Below are 21,384 nucleotides of genomic sequence, written 5' to 3' on the forward strand. Positions count from 1 at the left end.
GTTTCACTTGCCCAAGTGCTTTTAGATGGTAGTGGGAAATTTTAACAATGTTAACGCTAACGTCTGCATTAAGGGATGCTTCCAAGTGTACTCCAAGGGACTTTACTTTGTCCGCAATTGGGATGTGGCATCCCTCAATCTGAAAGCTGAGTATTCCTGACTCAGTTTAGCCCTAGCTTGTTTAGAGCCAACGATCATAAGCTCTGTTTTTGAGCTACTTCGACTCATCAAGTTGTTTATCATCCATTTTTTTATGGAGCCATAGACTGAGGCTAGGTTGGCTGAGTCTGTGGTATAGTTTCCACTCAGGTCCATCACAAGTTGAAAGTCCTCTGCATAGTTTGCAAAATGCAGTACCATGGCTTCCAATTGCTTACAAAAGGATTTCATATAGATATTAAATAAGGCTGGTGATAAACATGACCCTTGTGGGTCCCCATAGTGTATGGATGTTGCTTCGGACATGGAAGAACGCTAGCAAATCTTAGAACTCCTGTCACTTAGATATGAGCTGATCCACTCGATGGCCTGATCTGAGCATTTTCCTGTGTCTGGTTAAGTTTGTTGCAATTGTTTGTTGTCCAGTAAATCATAGGCGGCAGAGAGGTCTAAAAGAATTAGAATCCACACTTTGCTGTCACCCAGGGTCCCCAACATTCTTGTTTTGCAAATCTAACAGTGCGCTTTCTGTCCCATGGTTGCTTCGTTGCTTCTAAACTCTCATTGTTTCATGTGAAAGGGGAGGGATGCTTCTAGGTGTGTCTGTAGCTTTGAGGCCGCGATTTTGTCAATGAGCTTTAGCAAAAAAGGTGTGTTTGAAATAGACATTAAATTAGCAATCGCCTTTAGTCCAGGTTTTTTAAGGAGTGGTGTTACAGCCACTTCTTTAATTGCAGTCGGAACCGTTCTGTGATAAAAGTATGCATTTACAAATCTCTTGAGAAATGGAGAGAACAATTTAGTGTTGCTCAGGATGATTTTAGAAGGGATAAGCTAAGCCGGGCAGGAGGTAGGTTGCATGTTCTTAAGTGTTTTCTCCATCTCTACGATAGAGATGGGTGTAAAAAATAGCTGGGTGTCTTTAACTTTGTTTATTCAATTTTTTTCAGGCTTTGAGCTTGGTAAGCCCTTATCTATGGTTAGGCAGCTTTTTATTTTGTTCCTTGCTAACGGGACCTTTTGTGTGAAAGATTGTTGGACCCAGTCGCAGTCATTTTTTTCATGTGCAAACGGGCATTGTATTTTTCCCACTTTCTAAAAACTTTGAAGAGCTTTCTAGTGTTATTGTCTGCGTTTTCAATCTGTTCATTTTTGTCTCGTAGATTTTGAGTGTATATGGTTTATCTAGCGCTTTCCAGTTATTTTTATTTCCATTAGTCTTATTTTTCTCTCTTTTGCATTTGACCTGTCTTTCGGCTTCATTGAGATTAGCAAACTCCATCATGAACCAATTCTGGTGTTCTGGGTGGTCCCCAACCATCTCTGTCAAGAAGTGTGGTAAAGTGTGCCTTGTAAACTTCTGCCAGCTTGCAAGGGGGGTCCTGCTCTGAAGAATCCTCCATGATAGTTTGGAGGCAGCCGATTAGTTCATCAGGTCTTATTTTATTCATGTTATGGCTAGATACTCTTTTAGGTGGATAGCAAGTGGGTTTTGATTTTTCGTGTAAATGTATGACACAGTCTATACTAGAGTGGTCGGACCAAATGCATAGTTTGGTAGTGATTCTTACGATATTGATGTTTCTTGTCACCCAGTCCAGGATGTTGTCTTCAGTGTGCATAAAGGCAACATGATTTGGTGTTAGGATGCCCAAGTTATTCAGATATTGTTCCAGGCTTAAGGCTTCCTTGTCTTTGCTATTCCTGCATCGTGTATGATATCTGTGATCTTACACTGAGCCATCCTTCTACAGGCCTTTGGTACTTGAACTGCGGTTTGGAACCTTTCTGATGAGGTCCCGCAGACTCAGCTGAGTGGTTGTCATCTCTCTCACACCTATGGCCTATAAGCAGAACTTACTTCCACTTCACTATAAAACAAAGATGCCTCATGTATTTGTCCCATTAAACCCAAAGCATAAAATGACAAACTCTTGGGAAATTTGAAAATGTTCTAAAATGTACCTGAACAAGTACTTACCAGTCAACTGCCATTTAAAACTTGTATCCCTTGGGGTCCTGGAGTGTTCAGAGCAATCATGCTATGTTCATAGTGTTCTAGTGATTTCATATAATTATTAGAGTGATATATCACAGCAATTCATTCATAATGTCCCTTCCTGTGCAGGTAAATTGTGCATGAACATGCCTATTTGCTTCTAATGGGTTTTTGGGTGGACCGGTTCCTTGGTAGACTGAAATTGCATTTCTTTACCCGATAGTGGACTATTTAGAACTTCCTGTTTTAACAATATTTCCTCCCACGACACTTTACAAAGTATGCAATACTTTACTCTTGTGCATTTCTCTTGCCACTGGTTTAGAAGGTAGCTGGGTTTACTTCGATCCTTTGCTGTTTATAAATACATATTATATTGCCTGTTTACTTACCTTTAACTGGGTTTACTTAAATCAATGCTTGGAATAAAAAGTATAAATAATGTTTAGTATGTTATGTGATAATTTTGTTGCATGGTTTTGTGGCCTGAAACTGTACCTGTACCTGTATACCCGTTTACTCCCATCATAAGAGTGGAGTCACACTATTCTGCTATATTATCGTTGAGGTCATTGCGCATTAACTTGATGGACACCATCTGTGCATTATGTTGTTCTGCTCTTCTGAACACCTCACTGGAGGGATTCTGAAAAATCTCCCCAACAGCAACTCCACCGACAATGTTACGCATATCTTTTACTACTAGGCATACCCACTTTATCGCTGTGATGGACATGAACGCATATAGTAACTCTCTCCTAATGTGTGAAAAGCATGCTTAAAATTCCTCAAATTCTAAGTGTGTATTGTGGAAGGCTGTGAAAGACTACCTAACACAGTCACAATGATCTACATCTTAGCATTCTTTTTATATTCTGCTTTGCCTGGCTGGCCATTCCTTTTTTGAGGCAAACAGCAAGTTCATGTCCTTGTTTTGTTTTCATCATGTGCGTGTGAAGACTCTGATCATGGATGAACTTTCAGGAACACCAACGGCCAGGCAGGGATGTTTGTATCAGGGAGAGAAGATGTATCTGACCAAGGCTAACTCTGCAAAAATTCCCTTATGTGTTTGCCCATTCAATCATGATAATTCAGCGTATACAAACTATATAATACACTGGCAGGACTACCTAGGAAGACTTGCTCCCTGGTATCTCTAGTTCGGTGAGGCTACTGCAACTTCCCAATCTATCGTTCATCTCTGTAGGCCACTAGATGTCAGAAGGAAAGTAACAGCATTTCACCCTCCACAGTATCTAATGTGCATCCTATCTATGCTAGTATGGGTAAATGCACAACGACCTTTGTCAATCTACAAGGGATGCATCACAGGCTGTGTGTAGCCCATGAACGTGCAACTTCCGTAACACCTATGGGGCTTTTAAGTGGTGCTCTCAGAATGTTCTGCAATTATTTTCACATTAGGCTAACTTCTGTGTATTTAGCTTGTTTCTACGCAAAGGATCAACAAACTATTTCCCTAGAAGTTACCAGTGCAGAATGTAGTAAAACATTTTTAGCTACGAAAGATATTAGTGTGTTTTCAAAAAATTAATGGTCACTCCTTTCAGATCAGATGGTTGTTTGTCATAACTGGAAGCTAAAATGATAGCAGGGATCATACATACCTCCAGGCATGATCTGTCCCACATCCTGCACTGTTAAGACAGATAGCTTCTCCTCTGTATCCACGCGGATAACACTGTAACTCAGAGCATTCATGGATAAGACTGCTTTTCCTGGAGGTGGCCCAACCAAATCCGGAGGTCTAAAAAACATTGGAGCACGGTCACAGGGTGTGGTCAACGGCTGCATCCTTCAGCCTAACAAAATCAACTTAGCAAAGAAAGCATCATACATGTGTTGAGTTAAAGTCTGATAGCAATCAACCTTTCATTCAGCATTAAAAGGCACTGCACACACAGCAAGGAGAGATGTACCATGTGTTATGAAACACTCTCCCGACAGACTAAATGAGGATTGGCTATGCTGAATTCCGATGCCCTCAACAAGGAGTGTCTGAAAGGTGGGATGTTTGCCTGGTCTGCTTTCTACCATCAACATATCCTCTCCCAATTATAAGAGCTAGCCTAGCATCAACTTTGTGTACTATTCTTAATCATGGCAATGTATTGCATGGACATCAGCTCGCCAACATCGTAGCCCTACTTCAGTCAACAACCAAAATGAGGTACACCAACTGACCCACTCCGCAATTCCATCTGGACAGTAACTTTCTCATGCTGTTCCTACTGACAACATACCAACATGCCCATCTCATGCTACTAATATCAGCAGAGCTAGGCCCTAGTCCCACTTCTGCTCGCCAACATGGCATACATACCCCTATTAGCCCCTCAAGTTACAATGATATGGATTTGAGATGCATAGCTATATATGCCTTGCAGCAAAACAAGAGCACTTTTGTTTTAGAGTGTATATAAACATATTGCAGTCACCAAAAGTGTTAATGGCAGATTGGCAATACTGTTACTTGTCCTACCCATCCACCAGCATGGATGGGCCATGATATCATCATCCTTTTTCGGTGGCAGACGTCTATGGTGATCGCAATCAATGGATAATTTTGCTTCAGTGAGAATTGGTTGCTGGACAAAAAACAGGATAGTCCCTTAGTTCACCGATCTCTAGCTTAGTAAAGTATATGTCAGAATTCCAAGAGTGGGGTATCTTTGGCTAAGCCCCCCTAAATATTTTGCTTGGCTTTTACTTATTTATTTTTGCTGTCAGCGGGGCACTGTTTGTAGTTACGGTTCAGCTGCCTTTTTAGTGTTCTGCCTTTAGTAGCCCACATGGTTGCCAGTGCTAAAATTCTCATTGAACACTCCACTTTGTGCACAGGTGAGTTTTGACACACAAAACGTGTGTTGGGGAGTAGATCTGTGGTAGCTACAAGTCATGGTTTTTGGTTACACCATCCTGTAGCCTTTTACCTTGTGGGTAGTGTAAAGACTGGTAGGGGGTGGTCTGGCTAGGTTGGCTGACAAGTGGGTCTCCCACCGGGTGTCCCCTAAGGACTCCGGTGGGAAGGACAAGGACAAAGAAAAGGGGGCCTCTCAGAAAGCTGAGGAGTCCCACAAGCAGTCACAGTCGGGTAAACCTAAACCTTCCTCTCCCAAGATCCAAAAATCTAGTGGGGATAAGTCATCTGTGGGTGGGAATAAGAGTAGTGGTCCACCTGCTGCAAAGCAGGCTCCCAGTGGTTCCAGTACCGTACCCCGCACTCCTGGCACTTGTTGGGACTGTGGGGCTCTGGATCAAAGAAGGGGTGACTCCAAGTGTAAAGGTAAGGCACTTGGAGTACAGGCTGTCAGCCTGACCTACCCTTACCCCGTGTCTGAGGTGGAGGCCACTGTCCTCCCCTCCTCTACCGGGATCACATTTGGTGCTCCGGTAGAGATTTCCTTAGTGTCTCTTAGGGCCTGGGACCAGTATGCAGAAGTACTGGCGACTATCCCACAGAACACCCGTAGGTTTTTGAGAAGTGTCCTCTTGAATGGCCAGCCTTCTACTGGTTTGAGAGACACTGGGGCAAGCATGACAGTGGTGGACAGGACCCTGCTCAAGCCAGAGGACTATGTAGGTGCTCCTCTGAGAACCACCAGGTTAGCTGGTGGGCCTCCCAAATTATCGCCTGTAGCCTTAGTCACACTCATGATTGGAGACAAGACAGCAAAGCTTCCTGTCCTGGTTCAGGACAATGTCCCTGCTAACATTCTGTTAGGAAATGATCCAGTAGAGTTGGGGTTGATCTCGGACGGTCTTCCCATGACTGCTGCTGCAGTCACTAGGTCACAGGTGACACCGGGTCTCGCTGTGAGTCAGGTACCCGAGCCAAAGGCGAGGCCTAAGGCAAGAAGAAGGAAGACCAAGAAGGCCACCTCTGTGGAGGGAACACCTTCTCTTCCTGCTGTTCCGACAGCACCCATTGGGATCCATGCTCCGGACAGGCTGGGTCCAGTGGAAAACCCAAACTCAACTCCTGTGGGAGAAGAGACAGAAGACTCCTGTGGGAGAGGTTCTCAACCCGGAGGATCATCCCGACCTTCAATGCTTGTTAGCTGAAGGGGGACCCTCCCGGGCAGACTTCTGTAAGGGTCAGAGAGAGTGCCACTCTCTTGAGGGACTGAGGGAACAGGCCCTGTCCCAGGCACAAGGAGAAGTGCCTAGGACATTCCGGATTTTTTGGGAGGGTGAGCTCCTTGTTAGTGAGCCCACTAAGCCTGAACCTGGTGCCCTCAAGAGGTTGGTGGTACCCCAGGTTTACAGGCCCTTCCTACTGCAGTTGGCGCATGAGGTGCCCTTGGCTGATCATCTTGGGACCAAGAAGACTAAGCAGAGGCTCTCTGCCCATTTCTACTGGCCACGGATGGGAGTAGAGGTGGAGTCCCACTGCAGGACCTGCCCAACTTGTCAGTTGTCTGGCAAGACTGGAGGTAGTGTCATTGCCCCACTGCAGCCATTGCCAGTGGTTGGCACACCATTTGAGAGGGTGGGCATCGACACCGTCGGTCCCCTTGACCCTCCCACTTCAGGTGGACATCGGTTCATCCTGGTCTTGGTAGAACATGCCACCAGGTACCCTGAGGCAATACCCCTTCGGACTGTTACTGCCAAGGTGGTTGCCAGGGCTCTCCTGGGCATTTTCACCCGTGTTGGATTCCCCAAGGAGGTGGTCTCTGACAGAGGATCCAACTTCATGTCTAGTTACATGAAAACCACGTGGAAAGAGTGCGGGGTAACCTACAAGTTCTCCACCTCTTACCACCCCCAGACCAATGGTCTGGTTGAGAGATTTAATAAAACTCTCAAGGGCATGCTAGGGGCTTTGGAAGAACCCCTAAGGAGGAAATGGGATCTCCTCCTGCCATGCCTGCTGTTTGCTTACAGAGAGGTACCTCAAGAGGGTGTTGGTTTCAGCCCCTTTGAGTTACTCTTTGGACATCCCGTGAGGGGGCCCCTCGCCTTGATCAGAGAAGGCTTGGAAGCCACCCCTCCAGGTCCCGCCAAGCAAGTGGGGGACTATGTGTTAGGCCTCAGATGGAGGATGACACAGATGATGGGTCAGGCAACAGCAAATCTCAAGGCCAGCCAGGAATTGAATAAGTACTGGCATGACCTTAAAGCCTCGCAAGTGGATTGGACTCCGGGACAGGAAATCCTTGTGATGGAGCCTACCAAGCCTAGAGCTTTGGCAGACAAGTGGACTGGACCCTTCAGGATCATCTCCAAGATGGGCGAAGTCAATTATCTGGTTGACATGGGAGCCTCTGGGGTAGCCCCTCAGGTATTCCATGTCAACAGGCTCAAGCCTTTCCACTGGCGAGCAGAAGTCTCATGTCCCTTGCTAGCTTCAGGGCAAGAAGAGGATGAGAGTGAGCCCCTTCCTGATTTGCTGCATAGCAACCCTCAGGATGGCTCAGTGGAGGGAGTACATCTCTCTCCGGATTTGACAACAGAGCAACAGAGGGCCTGCAGGGCTTTGCTCCAACAGTATGCCTCTCTGTTTTCACTGACGCCAGGCCTTACACCGTGGTGTAGGCATGAAATTGACACTGGTGACAGTGTGCCTGTCAAAAGCAGGTGCTACCGTATGTCAGATACCGTCAAGAACCACATCCAGGCTGAGGTTGCCAAGATGTTGGATCTGGGTGTTATTGAACCCTCAACCAGTCCCTGGTCCAGTCCAGTGCTCCTTGTCCCCAAGGCAAGTTCCCAGGCGGGTACCAAGGATTGGAGGTTCTGTGTGGACTACCGAGGAGTCAATGCCGTCACCAAAATTGACGCGCACCCATTGCCCAGGGCTGATGAGCTCGTGGACACTATAGGTGCTGCCAAATTTGTGAGCACCTTTGACCTTACCTCAGGCTATTGGCAAATAGCTCTGACGGACCATGCCAAGGAAAAGACGGCCTTCTCAACACCCGAGGGACTCTACCAGTTTAGGGTCATGCCTTTTGGGTTGAAGAATGCCCCTGCCACCTTCCAGAGATTGGTCAACCATGCGCTCAGTGGGCTGGAAGCCTTTTGTGTGGCTTACTTAGACGACATTGCCGTCTACAGTTCCACCTGGGAAGAGCTTTTGACACATCTGGATAAGGTGTTGCAGGCCTTGAAAAGGGCTAACCTCACTATCAAGGCCACCAAGTGCCGGATAGCTCAGGGGAAAGTTACCTATCTTGGTCATGAGGTAGGAGGGGGTCAAATCCAACCTCTCTCCAGTAAAGTATAGGATGTACAGAACTGGGAGACTCCCACTACTCAAACCCAGGTGAGAGCCTTTTTGGGCCTCGCTGGGTACTATCGCAATTCCATGGCAGACTATGGAACCATAGCTGCACCCCTGACAGCTCTAACTTCACCCAAACAGCCTAGGAAGGTTAATTGGACCGAAGACTGTCAGAGGGCCTTTGATGGCTTGAAAGAAAGTCTGTGTAGGGCACCTGTGTTGTGTGCGCCTGACTACAGCCGACCCTTTATCGTCCAGACGGATGCCTGCGACACCGGAATTGGAGCTGTTTTGTCCCAGTTAGATGACAAAGGGGGAGAACATCCTGTCATATTCATCAGTAGACAACTCAAGGGTAGGGAACTTAGATGGGCTACTGTTGAAAAGGAGTGTTTTAGCATAGTTTGGAGCCTTAGGCGTTTTAGGCCCTACCTTAGGGGGTCTACCTTCAAGGTCCAAACAGATCATAAGCCCCTGAAGTGGCTTATGCAGATGAAGGGTGAGAATCCGAAATTGCTCAGGTGGTCCATTATCCTGCAAGGGCTAGACTTCACCATAGAGCACAGACCAGGGAAGAGTCACGATAATGCAGATGGCCTTTCCAGAAGGTATGTTGACCGTCTGGATGAGGGTGTCTATCCCGTGGGAGATTAGACACCCTCCACCTCAGTCTGGGGGGGGGCGACTGTGATGCTGGAAATGCATCAGAGGGACAGGTCCTCTGAATCCTTGTCCTTTACTGCTTTTTATCGTGTGTTCTGTCGTGTTTTCTGCCCAGGAGTCCATGTGGGACTCCTGGCAGTGCAGCTCTCTCTTTTGGTTTGGTGAACAGACCCATGGGATACCCTTATGGCACCCATGGTAGGGGTACAACCCTGTGCCCCTAGTGTATGTTTTTGGGCACCTGTGGGTGGCCCACAGAGCAGGGTATGGGCTGGTGGCAGCTCCATGCTGAATTTGACAGGTGCTCTGGGTGTCCTCCATTTTGGGATACACAGGCCCTGCCATTGGGATCAGTTGATTCCTGATAGGAAACAAGATGGCCCCTGTGGCCTCTTGCTTTCTATTGCCTGTTACCTTGTTTTCCCAAAGTCCTGGGAAGAGCCCAATCTCTTATCAACATCATGAATCACACAAGCCATTTCAAACGCTTCAATCCATTGGAGGATATCTGAACCCTCCACAAATACACCAACCAAATCTTTCATAAACTTGGTGGCTGGGGACCTGACACTCTCACTGGTTTTAGCTGAAGTCTCCACTCTAGCTTTCTCTAGCTGGATTCTCTGACATTCAGTGTCCTGGCTCTTGAGTTCAAGGTCCTTATTTCTGAGTTCAAGATCCCTATTCTTGAGCTCCACTTGTTGAGCCAACTCCTCTTTCTTAAGTTCAGCATCTATTTCCAACTTGCGTTATTCAAAGGCCAATTTCATCCTTAATAACTCAAGCTCCAAGGAATTGCTGGGGTTTGGAACAGAGGCAGCAGGAATGGCGGCATTCCCAGAAACAGATTCAGCAGAAACCCCAGGGGCAGAGTCCTCATTGGTTGCATCCCCCCCCCTCATCAAGAGTTTCACCATCAGTCTGGTAGTCCACCAGGGCAGCTATCAGCTCAGCCCTAGACTTATCCACAAAGTCTAACTCCCTGGCTTCACAAGCACTCTGGAGAGCCTCCAAACTCATCCGAGTCAATTTGCCATTTGCAATAGACTCCATTGTTTGTAATGCAGTTATCTTGTACACAACTAAACCTTAATTTAATAAAGTGCAGATATTTTGTAAGTGGCACGGTTATACACTGATTCTTAAAACCATAAGCATCCCACCGCTGCCACCAGTGTAAAGACTGGTAGGGGGTGGTCTGTACTTCTGCTCTCTATATGGTAGAGGGGAGGCACAGAGGACGCCAGCCTAGATTCTCTATTCGGTAGCTATGGTCGAGCAATCAAGGCCTAGCTTCTCAGGAGGTGATGCAGGCTGGTTCTTAAGTACAGTGTAGTCCCCAAGCCCTCACAAAGGAATGTCCACACACTGTATTGGTTAGAACACAGTCTTTATATAATCAATATGAGAATGCATTACTTACCGTAAAAGCATTTCTGATGGTTGTATCTGCTTAGATTCACATGCTGTGCATAGGTCCGACATCCAGTGGTCACTGCGGAGTATTGCATTTTGTTTTTCGTAGTCGAAAAAGGGGACGTCGACAAGGCGTGTCTGAAACACTATCCCTATAGTGACGTGCGTTGTACCCACAATCCCTCACGCGTCGAGGTCCCTCTGTTTGTATTTTTCTGCCCTGAGGGAGCCTTCTAGATGTGAGTGAGTACAGAAAAGAGAGAGATATATAAAGGAAGTCTATGTTCCTTCCATCCGAGCGGGGAGGAAGGGTGGGCGCATGTGAATCTAAGCAGATACAACCATCAGAAATGCTTTTACGGTAAGTAATGCATTCTCTTCTGATGTTTGTTAATCTGCTTAGAATCACATGCTGTGCATAGACTAGCGAGCAGTACCCGGAGTTGGCGGTGGGTTATGAGAAGGAACAGTAGAGAAAAGGTGTCGTAATACTGCCTGTCCCACCTGGGAGTCAGATCTAGAGTGTGTATCTAGACAGTAGTGTTTTGTAAAGGTGTGCACAGAACTCCAGGTAGCCGCTTTGCAGATGGACTCAAGGGGAACATTTGCAATGAATGCTATGGATGCCCCGTGCCTCGAGTAGAGTGTGCTCTTGGCCTAAAGGGCAGTTCTCTCTTAGCAAGAGTATAGCAGAGAGTGATGCATTGGACAATCCATCTAGAAATAGTGGATTTTGAAACCGCATCTCCTTCTCTTCCTGCTGCCACCGAGACGAAGATCTGATTAGTCTTTCTCAGTGGTCTGGTTCTTTCCATGTAGAACATGACCGCTCTGCGTACATCTAGTGTGTGCAGAGTCCTTTCTCCCAAATTGGAAGGATTTTGAAAGAACGTTGGTAGTTCTATAGATTGGTTTACGTGGAATTTAGAAATAAATTTTGGAGCAAACCTAGGGTGAGTGCGTAGAACCACTTTATCTTTGTGAACTGTAACGAAGGGGTCTAGAATAGAAAGAGCCTGAAGTTCACTTACTCTCCTGATGGAGGTGATAGCTATTAAAAAAGCAGTCTTAAGCGTGAGGTGTTTAAGAGATGCTTTGTGCATGGGTTCGAAAGGAGAGCCCATGAGTCTGGTAAGTACCACATTAAGGTCCCATCCGGGAGCTGGGTCAGCTATCGGGGGGTGTATTCTCTTTACTCCCTCCATGAAGGCCTTTATAACAGGGATCCTCCACCACGACACTTTGAGTTGGGAAGTGGTGTATGCAGAAAGTGCCGCTAGGTGTACTTTAATGGAGTTAAACACTAGACCTGAATCCAATAGGTGGGTCAGGTATAGGACTACATGTGTGGGAGAGCAGTCAATAGGGTTGATGCTTTTACTCCTGCACCAGATGACAAATCTTTTCCACTTGCTAGAATAGCAGTGGCGAGTGTTTGGTTTTCTGGCTTCCCTGAGGATGTCCATGCATCTTTGCGGGAGTTGTAGATGTCCGAACTCTATGATCTCAGGAGCCAAGCTGCTAAGTTCATGTTCTGGGGGCATGGATGTAGAGTCCTGCGCTTGTCCTGAGACAGCATGTTGTACGGGCAGGGGAGTTTTACTGGGGGGGATAGAGACATCGCCATCAAGTGAGCGAACCATGGTTGTCGTGCCCACATTGGGGCCACTAGTATCATGGTCACTTGTTCCTGGTGCATCTTGTGCACCACTCTGTTGAGAAGGGGAGTCGGGGGAAAAGCGTAAACAAATTTCCCTGACCATTGCATCGACAGACCGTTCCCCTTGGATTGGTTCTGGGGGTACCTGGAGGCGTAACTTAGGCATTGAGAGTTTTCCAGGGTTGCGAACAGGTCTATTTCTGGGAATCCCCATTGTGTGAAGACGTCGAAGACGATGTCTTCGTGCAGGCGCCATTCGTACTCTTTGGGCAGGGGGAAATCTCTGCTGAGACTGTCTGCCAGCAGATTGAGTTCCCCGGGTACATGTAGTGATAGTAGGAACATGTCCTGTTTGAGAGCCCACTTCCATATATTCTGGGCCAGCTTGGACAGTGGGTGCCCCCTTGTTTGTTGATGTAGTACATGGCTGTGGTGCTGTCTGTAAGGACCATTACTGTTTTGCCTTGTAGGTGTTTCTGGAAGGCTTTTAGCGCTTTGAACACAGCTAGTAGCTCCAGAAGATTTATGTGTTTGGATGCTACGTTCGGAGTCCACACTCCGTGAGCAGTCTGATGGGATAGGTGCGCCCCCCATCCTGTGAGGGATGCGTCTGTGGTTAGAGTGGCTTCCGCCGCGGGTGTGGCAAAGGGTTTCCCTCTTTCCATGTTTTCCTTTGTCCACCACCGTAGCGAGAGAACCAAGGCTTGCGAGACCACAACTAGATCCTCCCATAGTCCGCTGGCCTGACACCACTGGCTGTTGAGCCACTCTTGCATTGGGCGCATGCGCAGGCGCGCGTGAGGTACCAAATAAATACACGACGCCATCATTCCTAGCAGGCGCATTGCTTTGCGTACCGTCACCTCTCGACCGGTTACATATTGAGGGATTTGAAACAGCATGTTTTGGACCCTCTCTTTGGAGGGGAAGACGAGGCCGTCCTTTGTTTGAATTAGAGCCCCTAGGAATTGCTTGATTTGACTGGGGTCTAAACTGGACTTCTTTTCCTTGATGGAGAAGCCCAACTTGAACAAAAGGTCTACCGTCTTTTGGGTATTGGAGAAGCATGTTTCGTAGGAATCCCCTGTTATGAGCCAGTCGTCGAGGTAAGGGTAAACTGGGATGGACAACCTGCGCAGGTGGGCCGCTGCCACTGCCAGCACCTTCGTGAATACCCTTGGTGCTGATGCTATGCCGAAGGGTAGCACTTTGAACTGGTAGTGTTTGCCCTCTATCATGAACCTGAGGTATTTTCTGTGCGCTGGCAACATTGAAATATGAAAGTATGCATCTTTCATGTCCAATGTTGTCATGTAATCTCCCTGAGAAAGCAGTGGGATCACTTCCTGTAAGGTTACCATACGAAACTTTTGGGGTTTGATAAAGTTGTTCGCTGGGCGCAGATCTAATACAGGGCGCATGGTTAGATCCTTTTTGGGTACAAGGAAGTACACTGAATAAATACCTTCCGTTACCTGAGATAGAGGCACGACCTCTATGGCTCCTTTTTCCAGCAGTTGTTGTACTTCTTGGAGAAGGATGGCAAGATGTTCCGGTGTCATGCGACGTCCCCTCGGGGGTCTGTAGGATGGGGTACTGTTGAATTCGATACAGTATCCGTGGGTTACGGTGGAAAGTACCCAACGGTCTGACGTTATCTCCTCCCATGCAGGAAGAAAGGATGTTATCCGGCCCCCGACCGGTGTTGCATGGGAGGGGACGCGAATCTTCGCGTCACTTGGAGATGTTGGGGGCTTGGGAGCCTCTGGGGGTGGATCCCCGACCTCTCCCCTTACCCCGGCGTTGGCCTCTTTGGCTGTACTGCCCACTATTGGTCTGGTAATTGGTGGCAGGGTATTGTTGATGCTGACTTTGTTGTTGTTGTTGGCGTTGGCCACGAAAAAAGCGTTTGTTGCCATAGCCGCGTCTGGTAGTGGGCTTAGAGATTTGGTCAAGAGTCTTGATAGTATCGAACTCTTTTTTCGCCATCTCTAGAGCTTCATCCACCGCTTTTCCGAATAGGTTAGAGTCTTCCACAGGTTTATTTATTAAAGACGCCTGTGTCTCCGGTTTAAACCCTGAGTTGCGCAGCCATACATGGCGTTTTAGGAGTATTCCCTGCACCAGGGAACGTCCCGCTGTTTCTGCCGCGTCCAGAGAGTTTTTTACAATGCTCTGGTTCACCTGGGTTCCTTCGCCAATAGTTGAAAGTAGGCGTGTACGTAAAGGCTCCGGTGCTTCCTCGGCGTCCTTGCGCAGTTTGGCCCACTGCGCGTCTGCATAGCTAGCAAGCAAAGAATTGTTGTTCGCAATTCTTGCTGAGAAGGCAGCCGAGGAAGTTACTCTTTTTGCAAGGGCATAAAGCCTTTTGCCCTCCTTGTCAGGGGGTGCCTCACTGGTGGAAAGTGGTACCCCTGCCCTCTTTCTAGTATTAGATACTACTAGGGAATCCGGAATGGAATGTCCCCTAATGTAGAGCGGGTCTGAGGGAGAAGGAGTGAAAAGTTTTTCAATTCTTGGATCAATGCGGGAGTGGCCAGCGAAGGGATGATTCTTCTCTTTACTGAAGCTAGGAGGGGAATGGTCTGGCTGACCGGGGGTTTCTCTTTAATTACTTGTTCCACAAAGTCTAATTCTGGAGAGAGCTCCCCAGTGTCCAGTTCGAAATGTGCTGCTGCTCTGCGCAACAGTGCATTGAAAGTGGGCTGATCGTCAATCGGAGACGTGTTCCTAACCGGTGAATTGTCAGGAGGATTTAGGTTTAGGACATCAGTGTCGGAATACACTGAAGAAGGACTTTCGCACCCCTGGCAATCCCCATCAGAGTCTTCTCGGAAGCCTTCTTCTATAATGTCTGGCGTGTCTTCCAGACATTCCTCCCGGTTCTGTCCTACTTGATCGTCTATAAAATCATCTTCCTCCTCCAAGTATTCTTCCTCCCCAGTGAGGTCGTATACGTTATGGAAGTCCGAGGCTGTGTCCACCTGGGGATCGACTAGCCTCGGATTCTTGGCCCTGGGGTCCTCCTGAGGCCCTTCTCTAGTCCTCTTGGGAGTTTGAGAGGTCTGGGTATTCATGAACCTTTCCATCCTCTCCATACAGAGGTGGAGTCTTTCCATGGTTTCATGGGGTACCCCAGAGCGGTCTGGCGGGGGAAAAATAGGGTCCTCTAACTAGAAACGGCTCGACCTCTCCCAAAGCGTCGAGAAAAGTGTCCCGTCGCCCTCCGAAAAACCTTCAGGTGTGCTGGGTGACCCCCCGACAGAAGGGGGTAGTCCCTGCCTTTCTTCGGCCTTTTTCGGCGTGTCTTTCGACTTATGCGTAGCGCTCGACGTGTTCTTCGGCGTACGCTTCTGGGCGTCGGCTACAGCGATCCTCGCCAAGCTTTCGGCGACTCGTTTGTCGGCGACTCGTTTGTCGGCGGAAGCCTGCGTTTTCGACGCTATGGGTGTCGAACGCTCTACAGCGGTATGCGCCTTCTGTTGATGCGCGCCGGCCGATGGTTTGGGGGCGGCGCCCTTATTTGCCGAAAGCCCAGTCGCTGGTCGCGTCTGCGGTTGCGAGAGGGGCTTCGAACCCGAACGGTCCGAGGAGGCCGCCGGTGGAACCTGCGTCTCCTTGGGCGCCGAAGCTCTTTTCGTCTTAGACGAAGAAGAGCCGTGGGTTGTGTGCTTATGTGAGTCTTTGTGTGCGTCAATGTCGCCGGGGTGTTCATCCCCATAAGCAGGGCGTGAGCCGAGCCCGTCGGGGCCGGGGACAGACGACGAAGCGCGCGAGCGCTCCTTAGAGGGGGTTTCGACTTCCATAGCGGAGGTCGTGTTATCGCGTTCCTCGTCACTGTCGGTGGTAGCAGCGGCGGGTGAACCTTCGGCCTTCGACATCGCGTAGGCCGCCCACCTTTTAACCCTACGGTCTTTTAGAGTTTTAGGCTTAAGAAGCCGACAAGCCGCGCAACCTTCCTCCTTGTGATCGAGGGGCAAGCAACGGTTACACCGTGAATGCTTGTCCTTCCAAGTAAATTTGCCTTTGCAAAGCGGGCAAAACCTAAAGGGAGTCCTCTCCATAGCCGAGGCAATACATCGCGATAAGCACCCCAAGGGAAAGGAAGGGGAAAGGGAAAGGCATTCTCAGAAAAGACCCAGAGATGTCCCACAACCCCACTCTCCCTACTGTATATGGCCTGCGAGGCCAGGCCACGTGTTCGGCTGCGCCGAAGGATTTCCTCCGCTCGACCCTCCGTCGAAGATCTTGCTCAGCGGAGAACAGCTTACACTGCGTCGAGGGAAGTATTTATTAATATTATGAGAAAAAAACGACCAAAGGTCGAGGAGTTGCAATGTCTCTCGAGGAGCTCCGCGTGAAGGCGACCAGAAGCTGGGCGGAAAAAAACAATCAGAGGGACCTCGACGCGTGAGGGATTGTGGGTACAACGCACGTCACTATAGGGATAGTGTTTCAGACACGCCTTGTCGACGTCCCCTTTTTCGACTACGTAAAACAAAATGCAATACTCCGCAGTGACCACTGGATGTCGGACCTATGCACAGCATGTGATTCTAAGCAGATTAACAAACATCAGAATCAAGGTTATATACACTTATCATAATAACTCACTTTGTACTTAGGAAAATCAACAATGGCAAATATATACAATTCTACAGTGGTACCACCCTTTGTATTAGATCTCATTAAAGTGCATCAACAATACTGTAACAATGTCACACAGATCAATAGAGTGAAACCAGCAATAGAGAGAGGAGAGAAAATAAGATGGTTGAGCAATAGGCAGAATACTGGCCCCTACCACTAGACACAGTTCTGTGTGGAGATCCCCCCACCTGGGCAACCTGTAAAATAAAGATATAGCACAAGCCCAGTCCATATATTGTTCTGCAAGTCTTATTCCCTCCTATAATGTTTATACCCCCCCCAATGTACCTGGTGGAGTCTAGTTCTTCGAAGAGGCGTCGACGGATCCTTCTTGAGTGACCCTCTTTCAAGCGGGAGTCACGGATCGTCGAGAGGCGTCGAGAAGCGTCGAGGAATTTGCCGTTCGGCGGCGGGGAATCGACGGCCCTTCTTGAATGCCTTCCCTTTCAAGCGGGAGACACGGGGCGTCGAACGTCCGTCGAGGAACTCGGCGTTCGGCGTCGGGGAATCGACGGCCCTTCTTGAATGCCTTCCCTTTCAAGCGGGAGACACGGGGCGTTGAACGTCCGACAACAAACAGGGTAGAACGGCGTCGATGAGGCGGCAGCTTCGATCCAAGCGGTGCTCGTCGACGACGGAGCGTTGGCGTCCTGCAAGGCAGAGGCGTGCGGGGCACCTCGATGACAATTGTTCTTGACTACAAAGATTGTGAAGACGGGGGCCCAGCAAGGGCGTCGAGTCGTTCGAGTCTTTGTGGTCTTCGGGTGGCGGGAAACCCACCGGCAGGTTTCTCGTCGGCGCGTTGGTCGTCCTCGACTTTCTCCGGCAGGATAAAGCGGTCGACGGTGCGGACGAGGGAGTCCTTCGGTTCAAATTTTCTTAGGCAAGGAGCGGACGGCTCCGGTCGTCAGCGGCACGGCGTCAAGTGGTTCCCACGGCTGGGCAACACAACTTCGACGGGCCTCCAGCGGTTACACAGACCTGCAGACCCTGGTCGACGGCAATGGACTTCGACGGCGGCGATGTCCGGGTGCTTCACTTCGATCTCCTCGGCGGTCCCGTCTTGGGTCGGCAGCCTTTCGAGGGTCTGACCTCCAGGGCGCTTCGGCGAAGATGTAGCAGCGCTCGATGATCCCTCGGAGCACGGGAAGAGGGCGCCTTACCAGGTCCTCTCTCGGGTCAGTTCTCGACGAATTCGGCAGCTTTCAGATCGGTCGAAGCAAGTGCAACAGCAAGTCTTCTTCTTCCAGCTGGGCGTCGAGGATCAGCAGTTCCAGTTACTCTTAGAGTGGAGACTCAGCTTCTGAACAATTACCAGTGGTGAGAGGTCCCCAGATATACTATTCGGTCTCTCATCCACACTGCTGGCACACACTCAGCAGCCAATCATACAGAAGGGCATTCATGCAGTCAGTCAGCCAATCAGGTACACAGTGCATTCAGGCCACACTCCTCCCTTTCAGACACTCACAACAAGGAATGTGGATTGGGACAAGCCATTCAACACTACACACTGCATTCAGGCCAGTTTCGGGCAGGGCTGTCTCAGTCTTTGTCTCTCATGCCAGAAACCAGACAACCACAACAAGGAGTGTATATTGGTCACACACTCCATTCACCCAGGTCCCACCCACAGGAGGTACCCACAACATACAGTCACTGGGAAGGCTCCAGTCAGTCTAGCTGGGCCTTCACAACAACACCATATATGGAACTTCCACCCAACAGCCAGTCAGGGGAAGGGACAGAGTCAGGGCTTCCCAGGACTTTGGGACAACAAGGTAACAGGCAATAGAAAGCAAGAGGCCACGGGGCCATCTTGTTTCCTATCAGGAATCAACTGATCCCAATGGCAGGGCCTGGGTATCCCAAAATGGAGGACACCCAGAGCACCTGTCAAATTCAGCATGGAGCTGCCACCTGCCCATACCCTGCTCTGTGGGCCACCCACAGGTGCCCAAAAACATACACTAGGGGCACAGGGTTGTACCCCTACCCATGGGTGCCATAAGGGTATCCCATGGGTCTGTTCACCAAACCAAAAGAGAGAGCCGCACTGCCAGGAGTCCCACATGGACTTGGGGCAGAAAACACGATAAAAAGCAGCAAAGGACAAGGATTCAGAGGCCCTGTCCCTCTGATGCATTTCCAGCATCACAGGTAGCCAAATGCTCTTATTTGGCGTGTTAGGATATTTTTTTTGTTTTTTCCAACTTTCCAACCATTGACAACAGCTATTTGCTATAGCTTCATTAACAAAGTGTTTTACCAGTACCACCCTCTGTTGAGCACACTGTTAGGGGAGTTTTCCTAAAGTACTACTGGCAGTAAGACTTTAGTAAGCTATCCAAGTGGTTTTTAGATCCCAACTCTTAGTATCAGTCTGTACTAGCTCAGGACCTTGGTAGAGTGGCAGAGCAGTGAGGCTTATCCTAAGAGGAAGAAGTGAGCTGTGGGTAAGTACACTGAATGTTAGCTAGACAGGCACAACAAAGAAGCACTTGCACTTATAATTATATACAAAGTATATATTTATTATATTTACACCAGAATCACTTTAAATACTTCAAATGTTTACGTTAGAACACTTAGGAATACTGATAATACACTTCAAAGGGCACTTTTACTTTTGTGTTTGTTCGCGGTTACATTTGCGGCAACATTAGAAAGGGAAAAGACAACGGTTTACACAGAAATACATTTACTCTGCAAACACATATAGTAAAGTCACTTAAAGGGAACAAAAGGGTTAGTGTAGCATGAGCTTAGGTCAAGGTTCTAGAGACGGTTTCTTCACCTAGTAAGTCTTGAGTCCAAAAAACGCAACCCTAGCTAAAGGCAGTTTGGAGAGGGCTTGAAGTCTTGACAATCAGTGAATTATGAAGCGTTCCTGTGGATTTCTTCCAGTGTCTAGAGTTATTGAAGCAGCAAGTTAACCACTAACAAAAGAGACCTCAAAACAGACTTGCGCAGGGGTCACAAGCAGCGGCTTGGGTCAGAGATAAGAGGGGGTTGCCCTGGACACCTCTACATGCACTCAAATGCTCTGGGGCGACTACATGGAATCAGGTAAGCAATACCTTTTTCCCCCCACAGTACCTTAGGTTACCAGATAATGTTTGTGTTGGATGTTCTGCGATGTTGCAGCTCTGGACCCGACCTCTGGATTCCTTGGTCTGGAGACTGAATGCAGGACAATGGATGGGATCTCTCGGCAGCAGTCTCGAGGGAGGACCTGTGGAATGCCTTTCAGCAACATCTTGGTTAACTTGCGGTTTTGACAACTTTTCTGCAGCACCAACAAAGGACACGGATTGCCCGGTCAATCGTCTTCACTTCCTGCAGTCCCACACTCTTGTGAGGGGGTCTGGGCGAGTTGGATCGGATCTCTGGAGTGTCTTTACGGGTTAAGCAAAGATTTGGACTTATTCAGCCTTTCCACGATGATACACTCAAAATGGAAAGGTCTCCTGGTATTGGGGTTCTGCAGCTCTGGAAACTCCTAGGACCTCGGGAGATGGCTCATTTCAAAGTTTGGCTTGGGACTGGTTGTTTCCACCAGCCAAAGGGAAGGAGACATCCTCTTGGGAACTCCTGTCGCACAGAAAACTGGGTCAAGACATCAGTGGTCGATTCACAGTGTTGGAAAAGGTCTGCAGCTGGTTGGTTGTCTTCTTCGGTTACTTCAGTTTCCAGTGGTCTACTTGCTTTTCACTCCAGAAGCCTCACCTTTTATGCAGTTCCAGCACACACTCCTCTGCAATCTCAGCATTTTTCAGAAAGGGGTGTTTGGCTGTCCAATCAGAACAGCCAGACCCCCTTTGGGAGCTGGACCTATTCAGGCACTCTGGCAGACAAAGGACAGGGGGGGTGGAAAACTCCACCCCTACTCCCTGCCTGCCCAGACACTCTGGAGCCTTGGTGGGGATACCTGTGGGTTCCCGCCAAAGGCAAAACACACATACTGACCTCCCCCACCCCAGAATGGTAAAAGAAGGGCTAACAAAGAACCCCCATGGTAATAATGGCAAGAAAAGAAGGGGGCCTCAAGTTGGTACTTGGGTGCCCCTATTGTGCACTACCGAGGCAATGGACATAGCCTGCGGTACAAAAAATACACAATAGTTGGTAGAACACTTTCACTGCCACCAGCCATAACTAGGTGATCGTCTATGTGACTAAAAAGTCACAGGAGCAGAGAGAAGGGGGATACTAGATATCCCTTTGTCACCCCACTGAAGGTGGTGTGTGCCAATCTCTCAGACTATAGAGTTTTGGGAGAGATACTAAGTATCTCTCTATCCTTCAGAACTGTAGTTACCTGAGGATATAGTAAGAGAGTCTTAAAGGATGAACCTAAGGGTCCCCAGCAACACTGCCCATAAGGAGCTGTGTGCTGCAGTAGTAAAAACACAGATGCCTTTAAAAGCTATGTAGCAGACAGACTCCATAGTACAGGTAGGATACAAAAAACCGAGTTCCAAAAGACAGAGCCCAGAAGAATGAATGAGTAGGTAAAGGCTCCACTCATTCAGGAATTAAAGAAAAGGTCCAGCAAAAAGTGCTGGGGGTCTCACTAGGAGA

General features: G+C 48.6%; 1 protein-coding gene across 5 annotated transcripts in view; it reads right to left on the reverse strand.

Annotated features, from left to right (window-relative positions):
- Positions 1-21,384, reverse strand: part of DIP2A (disco interacting protein 2 homolog A) — a 2,340,120-nt gene that overhangs the window by 1,147,147 nt on the left and 1,171,589 nt on the right. For all 5 annotated transcript variants that reach the window (XR_011274713.1, XR_011274712.1, XM_069616034.1 and 2 more), the window contains one exon: positions 3,790-3,929. Coding sequence is in view for 3 of the 5 variants with exons in the window: in XM_069616034.1 (XP_069472135.1) it covers positions 3,790-3,929 (140 nt within the window). In the remaining 2 variants the exon portion in view is untranslated. The remainder of the gene's footprint in view (positions 1-3,789; positions 3,930-21,384) is intronic.

Source organism: Ambystoma mexicanum, chromosome 9 (genome assembly GCF_040938575.1).
Source record: "Ambystoma mexicanum isolate Mex_15411 chromosome 9, UKY_AmexF1_1, whole genome shotgun sequence".
In the NCBI taxonomy this organism is placed as follows: Eukaryota; Metazoa; Chordata; class Amphibia; order Caudata; family Ambystomatidae; genus Ambystoma; species Ambystoma mexicanum.